At 37.1% G+C, this 12,776-nt stretch overlaps 1 protein-coding gene across 2 annotated transcripts in view; it reads left to right on the top strand.

Moving 5' to 3' along the window:
• The first annotated feature begins 2,453 nt into the window (after positions 1-2,453).
• Positions 2,454-12,776, top strand: part of LOC131958209 (mucin-3A-like) — a 62,348-nt gene continuing 52,025 nt past the window's right edge. For both annotated transcript variants that reach the window (XM_059323090.1, XM_059323089.1), the window contains exons 1-2: positions 2,454-2,614; positions 7,798-8,104. In XM_059323090.1, coding sequence (XP_059179073.1) covers positions 7,882-8,104 — 223 coding nt within the window. In that variant the 5' untranslated portion in view covers positions 2,454-2,614; positions 7,798-7,881. The remainder of the gene's footprint in view (positions 2,615-7,797; positions 8,105-12,776) is intronic.

Here is a 12,776-nt window from a genome sequence, read left to right as displayed (position 1 = left end):
GCTTTTTTATAATGCAAAAATGTGACGTCGCAACATCTGAGCCCCCCCCCCCCCCCCTCATCACACATCGTCACAAAATTACGGACCCTCCCCCTCCCCCCTACGAGTGTGACGTCATTTAGGGATGACCCTTTATTTCAATTTAAAAATGCATAGGAAAGAGGTAATGTTCAGGAAAAGAAAATTCGCCCGTCATGCTTACGTAAATTAACCAAATAAAACAGAGTTATTTATCAAAATAATGGTCAAATAACCAATTTGTGCCTCCATACATCATACATTAACCGAACTACGCGCCATTAAAATTTAAGCTGTTTAAAAATAAATTTACCGCGGCGAGAGTAGGCCGGTCTCGCGAGAACTTAGGCCGAGAACAAAAAGATCGATGCTATTCGTTTCGAACAAGACGGAACAATGCAAGGCTGGTTCGTTTCCTTCCATTATTTGCGGAAACTTTTTTGAAATCGTGGGCTACTAAAAGCTTGCTATGCGGTATAGAAACCAGCTACCCAAACCAGTTTTTGACTAGATCTAGGTCTTTTCGTTTAATTTAACAAATCCATTAGGTTTTTCAACTTTTAATTACTTGTATTCACTAGTGAGAAAACAATTAACAGCCCACTAATAGCCCTACTACACAGGACCACAAAGCTGTTTACATGTTGAAAAGGGGGAGTGAAAATTTTAGAAGTTAAAATTATCTTAACTATTACTTTTTTTCATAACTGTTACTTTGGAAAAAAATCTTGACAAAAAAAAAAGGGAGAGGGGGGCAGAACTAAGCTAATTTTACACTAGCACCAATTAGGCACACACGTCATATCGCTCGGTATCTCGATAAAATGTAACCCTAATCCTTAACACAAACCTTGCACGTAAAACAAATTGCGTGGTAGGTAAACAGTACCAAAGAAGCTGTAGTGTTTGCTGTCGCCTAGCAACACAGTCTCGAACCAGAGCACAATCAGCGCCACAGTGCCTAACCTCGCCGAAAGCCCGCGTGCGTACAATACACACGATTTTAATTCGCTCTACTTCCTCTGCAACAACGTTTCTTCAGACGAGGGGAACACGGCATACGATAAGCCAGAGGAAGGGAGAAGTGAAACGCGAACTGCAGAAATATGTATGGGCGAGGGTAACTTGAGTGGAATTACGAGAGAGTAGCACAGTCTACATAGCATAGCGAGGGTAGCATAACTTCAGTAGAGTGGCATTGCGAGAGTAGCACAGCCTACTTTACCGAGAGTAGCACAAATTACGCAGTAAGACTTGAGAGTGGCGCAACCTAAGAAGCAATTCGTCGATAGTATCAGAGTTTCTTCCAGCTCCCCCCGACGAAATGGAATTTAGATAGAAAATATATAATTTTAACTGTCATTCCCCCCCCCCCCCCCCGGAGAAAAAAAATTAGGAAGAAACACTGGATAGTATCAACACATGTAGCGACAGCAGCACAACTTAGTAGCGTGGAATAATTGTGAGAGAGTAGTACAACGTACTTAGCTATTATCACTGTGGTTCTTTCGGGCATCTCTTCGAGGTGGGAAGGGGGGGGGCACCGACCCCCGAAACGAAATATAATTTATTTAGAAAATATATACTTTTACTCGTGTCCGCTCCCCCCCCCCCCCCCTCGAGAAAAAGTCTAAAAGAAACACTGGCTAGGTTAGCACAACTTACGTAGAGTGGTATTGCGAGAGAGTAGCACCACCTACATTGCAAAAATAGCACTATGTTAAGGGTAGCACAACTTATATCACGATAGCAGCGCAACCTATGTAGCGAAATTAGCACAGCGTATTTAGTAAGAAAAAGCACAAAGTAGGTAGAGTAGGCCTAGGATAATGTACGCAACGAAAGTATCACTTCGGCGAGAGTACTATAGCAATTTAAGTAGAGTAGGTACAGTATAGTAGTGTAACCTTAATTGCAAAAATAGCACTGTGAATAGAGTAGCACAATCCACGTAGAGAGAGATAGAGAGTAGCACAGCGATGAGTATAGCACAAGCTACAACAACCTACGTAGCCATACGGCACAAGCCCTGTGCTACAGTGTGTAGCTATAGCCACGGTGATAAATGAAAATCGGTTGGTGTTTACGAAAAAGCTACGCGATCAGGCAAGGACTGACCTCAAGCAAGCGCAATGAAAAGGCAGGTCGGTATAGTATGTGGTAGTGGAGGGGAGATGGGGGGGGTTGATAAAAAAAAATAAAGCGGAATAGATAACGCGGTGGTTGGGGAAACGCAAGAGTAAGAGAGAGAGGGGAGAGAAATTCAGCCACACAGGCGATTTTTTTTTCTGGGGTAAAAATTCACGCGGAGCGAGGTCGGAGAGGGGTTGTTCTTTCAGCCAATGGCGTTCTCGCAGCGACTGCCTGTCAAAGCAGACGATCTAACAATAAACTGGGGTGTGCTGTGCTCGCCCGGAAAACTAGGCCCAGCCAGCGATGTGTTCAGCTATCACAGGCAGCGCTGTGTTTGCCTTGTCGTGTAGATAGTGATATGTAAAAATTGGGAACTGCGCTGTACGATCTCTCGACTCTCAGTCATGTTTGTTAGCTTGTGAAAAGTTTTAGATCGTGAGGAATTTCTGTGGATTATAAAGAGGTGGATTATTATAGAATGGATTAAGAATTAGAATCTAGATCTAGATTCTTATTTATTATTTATTTAATAATATAGGCCTATTAATACTATTATATTTTAGGCCTAGGCCTAATTATTTTTAAGCTGCTCTTAAATAAATCTAATCTAGATCTAGATCTAGATCTAGATCTAGATTCTACCCTTCTTACAGTCGTACAATAATATTGTAGTTTGTTAAAGTTAAAATGTAGAAAATAATTTGTATTAGCCTACATCACATGTACAAGATCTAGATCTAACTAAAGGCCTTTTAAATTTTAAAATAGGCCTATAGATTACATTTACAACTTCAATTAGGTGATTAGGTAGATCTATAAAATCCATAAATTACTCGATTTAGAGCACTAATATTAGTAATAGATCTATATACTATATATATAGGCCTAGGCCTATTACATTTAATTAAATAAACTAGGCCTACATTTAGGCCTGAGGCGCGCGCTTAGGGCCTAATTAATTGTAGAGCCTAAATTGACGTAATGTGAAAATCGAGGGCGTAATGTGAAAATCGAGGGCGTCGACAAAGAGGCATTTTAAAAACTAGAATCTAACAGTTAAAAAAATTTCACTGTTGTATTGTATGGGGCGTACTATTGTAGATCTAGATCTATATTCTAGATCTACTAAAATTAATAGATCTAGGCCTAGTAGGTGTACAAACGAAATAAAATTAAGCAATATCTACTTGTTTTTACTTTTAGATCTAGTAAAAAAATCAATTAATGTGCCTAGTTCTAGGCCTAATTAATAGCCTACTGTAGGCCTATTCAAACTTAAAATCAAACAATTTGGATTTGAGTAATTTCATTTAAACCGGACAAAAACCTAGATCTAGTCTAGAATCTAAATTTAGAAGATCTAGATCTAGTTAAAATGAACTTAACAGTTAACAAGATGTCAGTTTCTTTAGAATACTTTAGGTTATTGAAATATTTCATAGAATTGGGGTCTGTTTAAATTATTAACTGATTGTAGGCTTTGTAGGCCTACTTGATTGTAGTTGATAGACTACTGAAAACAAACTTTTTGAAATGGCAGGCCTAGGGGCCTATATTGTTGAAAAATATAAGTTGAGTTAGAAAGTGTTATTTTGTCTTCAACACGTTTGATCGTTTTAAATTACTAGGCCTAGAACTAAGCCTATACACTTATAATTCGAATTTTGATCATGGTCACTCTTTATTTAAATTAGTTTAGCCTACTGTTTTAAGCGGACATAATTTTTGTAGGCCAAGGACTAAAAATATATTTAGAATCTAGATATAACTATATAACAAAAAAAATGAAGTTTTATTAAACGTAGATTCTAGATCTATGTGTCATTATTGCGCCTAACGTGCCATCTCACAATGTTAAAATGTAGATTCTACAATAGTTTCGTGCTAAAGAAAATGTATTATCATTAATTAGACAGAACAATCGGGGTTAAATAATTAGGCTTAATTAGTATACTATCCCCAATCTTAAATACGTCTGATCGCAGTTTGTAAAATATAGCTTTCACGTTACCAAATTATATCTTTACCAAATTACGAATCACCATTCAAATAAGAATATTGACACATAAGCCTACAATTTTAATTAACCGTATGCTTCTAACTTTGTTTATATTAATCTGAACGCCATAATTATATTCTACTCTCGTACTAACAGTAAGCACATATTTTTAAAAAAAATTCTGCTAATTGTAGGCTACACGTTTTTCAAAAAATTACTAGATTTCAAGTTGTAACAATTGTAATCTCGGAAGAACTCTACGTCCTAAGCCTACACCAAACCGCATCTTGCGATTAGCCTACCCTGTCGAATCGTAGGCCCTAGGCTAGCTAATAAGCCAGGCCTAAAGTTTTTCATCTGCCCCAAACTGCCATTATTCTTGTCAGACAACTTTCCAGCATGTGTATGTTTTCTCTTCCACTACATTAGAACAGGGTTTGGGTTGGGATTAGCCTTAAAAATAAAAAGATAGCGAAAATGCACGGTCTTGCAGATTGTGGCGTTTGCCATCACGCGAAATTTATTGCGCAGCGTTGAGTAACATTTACGTTGCTCTTTTTATCTCGTGTAATATTTAATTAGATCTATATAAATAATAGTTGCCAAAATGTAGATCTATCGATCGAGTTAAGCATATGAGAACTTTTTCATTCAGCTTCCGTAGATCTAATATTGTTTGAAGGAATTTAAAAAAAAATAATTGACAATAGTTGGCTAGTTTGATTAAACTATTAAACTAGGCGAGGCCTAACAACTTAACAAGTATTTTGACAATGTGAGCCTACGCTTTGGTGTTTATGCGTTGCGTTAACAATTAAAAAAAAAACAAGCATTATGATTTTCAGTTTTTGAAAGTTTGTTAAACTTACGTAGATCTAATTATTTTAATTATTTTAAATAGGCCTACGTTAGAATAAAATATATTTTTTTCAGAACTTCAGCTTAGGCTAGAAACATTTTTGTATGGTCAACGTAATTTTTGAGTACAATTTTTTACATTTGTAATTATTGACATAATTAGATCACGATATGTTTCAAAAATATTTTTGACGCAATTTTAAAATAGTAAAAAGAATCCTTACCGGTAATTGTTAGATCTTTTTAAAATTATGTTTTCTTTAACTTTAATGAAATTAAATAATTTCGTTAAAAAAACTTGTAGTGTAGTTTTCAAACAAGGATACATTTTTGCTTTGGAGCATGGACACAAAACCATAAAGCGTAAATACGATTATTAAATTATAAATTAAGTCTGTTAGTTTCTACAAAGCGTCAGCTATAAATATAAACCATCACCCCAGTTTTAATGTGCTCACCCTCCCACCCCACCCCCTGTTTGCGGCCCTCATTATTTTATAACCCCGGTATAATTTATTTAAAGGTGCCTCGCCCTAATTTTTTTGTTGACTATCCAAGCTACAAAACAACGCCTCAGCCGCTTTAGGCGAACTACGGCTTTGGCGCATTCTGAATGAATTTGCTTGGGGTGGGGTTAAAGTGGAAATACGATTGTTATAAATTAGTTTTTATAACATCAGTTCTGTAATATACCTTGATACTAGTAACATTCGTTATGTGGTTCTATACTATAAAAAAAAAATAAAAAACCGGAAATTTAAAATATTTTTAGGTGAAAATATTTATTAAGTGGTCTTTTACCAAGAAAAGTGGGCTAACATTGCCTAGTTTAAAAATGTGTGAGGGTATTAATATTTATCAGTGACCGATGTTGTTTTTAGCAAACAGGCTAGAGATTTAAAAAATAAATACTTTCTAACAATTTCCGACACTAAACTGTCTAAACGTTTTAAGCCTTACTTAAACCAGAAAGTACATATTGTGATAGCACACGGTGCAGCATGATGTGATCGCACACGGTAATCGTACTAAATTAGCGCACTGTATAGCGTGTAGATATATGCACGTTACAGAGTGCCGTACACGGTACAGCGTGATGTTATAGCACACGGTACAACGTGATGTTATAGCACACGGTACAACGTGATGTGATAGCACACGGTACAACGTGATGTGATAGCACACGATACAACGTGATGGGATAGCACACGGTACAACGTGATCTTATAGCACACGGTACAACGTGATCTGATAGCACACGGTACAACGTGATCTTATAGCACACGGTACAACGTGACCTTATAGCACACGGTACATTGTACTATATGTTTTCGCACTGTATAGCGTGTAGAGATACGCACGATACAGAGTGCCGTAAACGGTACAACGTGATGTGACAGCACACCGCGCTGTGATAGCACACCGTACATTGTGCTATATTAGCACACGGTGTAACGTACAGTGATAGTGCACGGTGCATCTTGCTTTACATGTAAATTACACGGTACATCACTGCTTAGCATGGTGCTTTACACGGTACATAATGCTTTACACGGTACATCGTGCTTTACACTGTACATCGTGCTTTACACGGTACTGAATGCAGTGATAGCCCACGGTACATTGTGCTGTATTAGCGCACGGTAAGGCTTGGTGTATTAGTACACGGCACAGAGTGCTGATGTAGCACACCTTACATTGTGCTATATTAACTCACGGTACAGCGTGCAGTACACGGGACTGAATGCAGTGACAGCACACGAAATCAGTTTCAACATTTCAACTGTTTTTTTTAAATCTCTATTTTTCTATACAAATAAGATCTAAGCCTATTTTATTACTATTATTGTGACAGCGAATAAGTTATTTTGGTGTGCAGGGATATCTCAAAAGACCTATTTCAGTTAATTTTTTGATGTCCTTAAATTTTCTTAGAACTTGTCGTATTTTCGCTCCTCCTTTGAAATTACTATTTTCGCTCCTCCTTTGAAATTACTTTTAAAGCTTTAGATTAACTCATCCTACTCCCCTGAAATATTACTACAACCAACCACATCCAAGATATTTAAAAATTAACTGCTAATTACAAATGTAGACCCCAGTAGGTTACGCAACAAATTATATACGAATGACGTGGAAGGTTCGTGTGGGACTAAATACTTATACAGTTCTACAATCAGAAAGTATGGGCAGGTATTTGTGTCGTGGTTAAACAATAGCACGTCCGTGTGTAAAGCCGGCGTGTCCCGCCTCGGCGTGTAGATAATGCCTTTTAGCCAGAACTTGAGATTTTAATTTGCGATAGTAGAGGGTGCCGCTGTAAACGATGTGAAAGGTGTGTGTTGGGGGGGGGGGGGGGAGGGGGTGACGAAGATCTTCTTTTTTAAATAGCCCCGCACGTTAACTATAAACATGATCCTAGCTTTGACCCTAACCCTAAGCGACGCCAACAGGAAAAGAAAATCCCACACGATACTTAATAGCTTTTTCCGGCGTTCACGGACTATCCTTAAAAAAAAAAAAACAATTCGCGATTGGCTCAAATGATTCTTCGTGGTAGTAGTGCTGTTCCGTATCTCACTTTCTTGGATTGTTCAGGAATGTTCTTCTTCACTGATCAGCCCTTGTGTCGCGCCAGTTCCATTTCGTGATTTCGTCGATCAGTTTTGTGTCTGTCGTGTTAGCTACCTGTTTCATTGCTTGTGCCTCCTCTAGTACGGAGTCTTGAGGAATGTTCTTCTGGAGTTTTCTGGATCCTTAAGTTTTGCACCTGTTTTTTTTCATCCCAGGAAATAAATGTGTGACGCGTGGATTACCTGGCTAATCAGATGGACGGTGGCGATTCCTAGGATCTAGCTCACTATTTTTTCCTTATGGACACTCACGGGGATTATTCACCGTTGGACAGGTCGAGATTACTAGCCTCTGGCCTGGATAATGGCGCCGGCGGGAGCGGGGGGAGCAACGGCCCGGGCGGTGGCAGCGTGCACCCCACGGTCAGCGAGCTGGCCGGTCGCGCCGCCACCCCCACGGCGGCCCTCAGCACCCTCGCTGCCCAGTATCACAGCAGATTTGGATTACCTCCTGCCATGCCTGGTAAGTTGTGTTTTTTTTTAAAGACAAGTAGTATCTATGTCGTGTCAAACCGAAATTGGATTAACGTAATTAGATCTATAGCTCAAGGCCTAAGATAGTGTCCGTACGCACCTATCAATATCCAAACTTCATGATATCTATATCTCATGTCAGAACCTTACAATATCCATTCCTTAAAATATCAAGATGTCATGATATCCATACCTCACCGTATCCATACCTCACAAAATCAGAACATCACGATATCCATACCTCACAAAATCAATAGGCTTCTTTACAATATCAATACCTCACAAAATCAATAGGCCTACTTTGCAATATCCATGCCTAATAAGTACCTTACAATATCCATACCTCACAAAATCAGAACATCATGATATCCATACCTCACAAAATCAATAGACCTACTTTACAATATCCATACCTCACAAAATCAATAGGCCTACTTTACAATATCCATGCCTAATAATATGAGCACCTTACAATATCCATACCTTACAATATCCAAACTCATAATATCAGTAACAATATCCATACCTTAAATTATCCAAACATTACGATATCCATACCTTACACTTTACAGTATCAGTCCTTTAAGTTACATACAATATCCATACCCCCTAACCGATTCCTAAGAGATTAGCCCCGTTTCTCTGTCTCAGACAGCAGGAAATCCCTCGTTCTAAGATATCATACTTTAACCAATTTATTATTTTAGCTTCTAAGTCAATTTGCGTAGAAAGCGTTTTATAGGCCTACAACGAATGTTGGTGCTAAATTAGTTCAACTCTTTTACGGCGACACGTAATTGGCTCGTATCTTACCAACATAGCTATAAATGTAAGGGTTATTCGAGGAAGGGGTATCTGAGCATATTCTAGTAGTGTCCACTTAACATGCCCACTATGGTCCCGCTGCCAGTTGTTTTATTCTACCAGGGATTAGCTCCCCTGACTATACGAGTTTTCACACTGCACATTGTATTGATTTTTTGTTTCGTTAGATGCGGCTGCAAGTTTTTTATGGTTTCTTATTCTTGGCGCCGGGGATAGGAGGGGTGGGGGATTGATGGGCAGGGGCTGTGTCTAGGTATCCGTTTTTATACCACTGCTTCTATTAAGTGCGTGTCCTTTTTTTTTTCTTAAAATTTTTTTGAAATGTAGTTATTTCCGACGTTGTTTAGTTCGTTAAAATCTTTCACAATAAGCTCTGTGCATTTGTTGGCGTTTAAAAACTGGTTGTTTAAAAACAATAAATGTTGAAGTTTTTGTCTTAAATTTATTTTAGCTAAATTATACTTATGTTTATAGTCTTTTTAAAGACCTCGACAGTCGACACTTTTAGTTGATATATTTAATACTTTTTTTTAACTTTATAATCTTTAGCAGCTGAATATATACTATGAACATATTTCACAATCCACTAGTTTATGGAGGTGTGACCTTTGACAATTACCAAAGAAGAATTTGACGTAATGCCCCGTAATGAGTATTTAAAAAAACAACAACACAGCATTAATTCCGGTAGAGTCACAGCTATGGACCAACACCCTGACTATAATTACTGCCAGTGTAGTTCATCGATCTATTACTCTCCCCTGGCGTTGATAAATGCCACACCCCTCTTTGTTTCTCATCTCTGAGAGGGGAAATGAGAAGACAGACACGATGAGCCGGTTCCTTTCATGTGTGCACAAATAGTTTTTGTCAATAACTTTTTAAAACAAGAGGCGTTGTGTCACATCTTTCTATTCGAGTGGTGGTTTTTTTTATGGTGATACTCTAAACTTAATATGGCTACATGTCGCTCTTGATGATTATGATTTCAAGTTCAAGATTATTTAAATAAAATAATTGTAGCAGTTTTTGTTTGACACAAACAGTTAGGCAGCTTACATTAATTCACATATGTGATATTAGTAATTTGTTGTTCTCTAACTTACATCACAATGGCTTGGCTTATCTAATTAAATACATGAAATTGAATTTAAAAAATAAATATAAATTTAGCATATTTAAATGTACAACACAATGGTGATGATTGTTTTGTTTTTTTTTAAATTTTATTCTGCTAGAAGAGAATAGCGATTTTTTTTTTACTCCCAATGGTATCAGTTGGTGCGACTAGATTATTGGAGGTAGAGCCAGAATTAGAAAGCTATACCCAGTAATATAAAACATTCTATTGACCTAAAAATATAACACATTCCAAACTCTACATGAACTGTGTCGTTCAAAATTTGTCAAACGGGAAAAAACTGACACGCAGGACACTGCTTAAATTAACACCACGCTACCTTTTCTTCAATTTACCAGAGCCGAATCCGGTACCTTACACTTGTCTTGTGTAGTTAATACATGAACATTCTTGCGTAATGCTGTCTTTTCCGCAACTGTCTATTGTCGCGCACGGCTGTCTTGTAGATAAAAGTTCATTCTTGCGTAATATCTTGTACATAACCGTTCATTCTTGCGTAAAGCTATCTTGTACATAACTGTCCATTCTTGCGCAAAGCTATCTTGTATATTACACACGTCTATTCGCACGTAATATTATCTTGTGCATCTGTGTATCTATCTGTATACAACAAAAGTATGTAGATATATGTCTTTTCTCGCATAAGTGTCTATCTCTATAGCTTACAAAGACAATATCAAACTTTTTTAAACCGAACTGCCATCTAGTTTATGTTTCTTTTAATACCTTTTGTTTGAACGGAAGGTAGGCATATTTAACTTAAATTTGTTAGAAATAGCATTTGCAATAAAAATACATCTTTACCAGTCTTTAACTTTAAATACATTTTAGACGTCATAAAAAAACATCAATATTTAAAAGAAGTCATATAAAAATACTATTTTTGTTTAATTTATGTACCGGGGTAGTATAATTAATTATTTCCACGGTTTCTTCGTTTGATTTCGCCTAATAAAACATTTGACACTATTTTAACGCGTTTTATTACAACAAGTTAGAAAAGGTGCTTCACATTTTGTTGACGTTTTCTGCGCTTTGTGTGTTTTGTTTAGTGATGGTCTCATTTTGCGTTTGTCCCGTTTAGCGTTGCTCTCGGTTAGTGTTTACCCCGTTCACTGTTGATCTAGTTCTGTGCTTGTTCCTTTGTTTTTAGTCTGCCGTAATGCTGCTCCCGTTTTTGTTGTAGGCCGGCCCTAGTTAATTTATTCAAAGCTCGCGCAATTCTTTTGCTACAAATCCGCATTATCCCATACTATAGCTGGAGCTTAGTAGTTTCAAGTCCCGTATAGCTTTGGTCTCGTATAGCTTTGGTCCCGTATAGCTTTGGTCCCGTATAGCTTTGGTCCCGTTATACTTGTTGGTCCCGTTTTATGGTTGGTCCCGTGTCGCGTTTGATTGGTGTACTGCTGATTCTGTTGTAGTAGTCTTTATCCAAAGCCAATTCTTTTGCTATAGATCCAAATTATTCTATACTATGCCTGTAGCTTAATATTTTAAAGTCTCGTATAGCTTTGGTCTCGTATAGCTTTGGTCCCGTACAGATTTGATCACGTTATACGTGTTGGTCACATTATCCTTGTTGGTCCCGTTTTATAGTTGGTCCCGTGTCGCGTTGTTCTCGTGTCCTGTTTTCATTGTCTCTATCCAAAGCCTGTCCGAGTTTTTGCTATAGATCCAAAATATCCTATACTATATCTGTAGTTTAATAGTTTAAAAAGTTATTTGGCATAGACACTTGTAGTTATCGTCTAGTTGGCACATTATTTTGAAAGGATTTTTTTCAAAAGACAGCCGTATTACTCAAATAGTTAATTTTACATCGTGTTTCTTTTCTCAGGTACTGTATCTGTATGGTAATTGCTTATTTTATAAAATATTTGGCATGTTGATTTGATTAGGGGAGGATCACGTATCAAAAGTGTACATTTTTACTAGAACAACGATTAAGTATTTATAGTTCGTCGAATTTCTACGATATTTGAGTATATTTTGTTCTCTTTAGAACTACTTCAATTGCTGACCTAATAGTAATAAATAAAATCTACTACTTTTGATTGTATAAAACTCATACTCATCAAACTTCAATAAAAATAGAGAATTTTTAAAATTTCAAGTGATGTTTTGCAATATTTATGAACTATAAACATGTCACTGCGTTCCTTATAATTATAAGTCTATTTTTCCTATAGCGCTTACAAACACTCCGCGAATGCAATAGGATGAAAGAACTTTGGATATAATTTTGCTGCACTGAATAGACCAGTCTGCCGCGCCACTGACAAAAAATTAATCACTGAGGTTTTTTAAGTTCCGCTTTATGCTATTCGTTCCTTAATTTTATTGATTTATTTGAAATTATAATGATAGATGTAATTCAATTGGTACTACTTCTTCCTAGCCTCATAATATTCTACTCACGAGAGAATTAAATTACATTTTTTTTCTGCCTTATGGGGATCATTAGGTCAGAAAACGGAATTTATCTAAGCTATTATTCTTAGTTTTTAATTATTTTTTAAACCGTTTTCAGAAACTTTCATTGAAGTTCGCTGAAAATAACATCAAACAGGGAATGGGAGGGGAGGGGATGGGATGGGGGAGAGTCAGACTTTTATGGCAAAAAAAAATGAGAGAAAAATGTGTACTTTTTGTTAGCATTGTGGTTATTTTAGGGGCAAGTTGGTCGATTATTGAG

This window comes from Physella acuta, unplaced genomic scaffold (assembly GCF_028476545.2).
Source record: "Physella acuta isolate Inbredline_101_S28 unplaced genomic scaffold, ASM2847654v3 ptg001300l, whole genome shotgun sequence".
In the NCBI taxonomy this organism is placed as follows: Eukaryota; Metazoa; Mollusca; class Gastropoda; family Physidae; genus Physella; species Physella acuta.
Note: the sequence above shows the minus strand (reverse complement) of the source record. Positions and strands in the feature narration are given on the sequence as shown.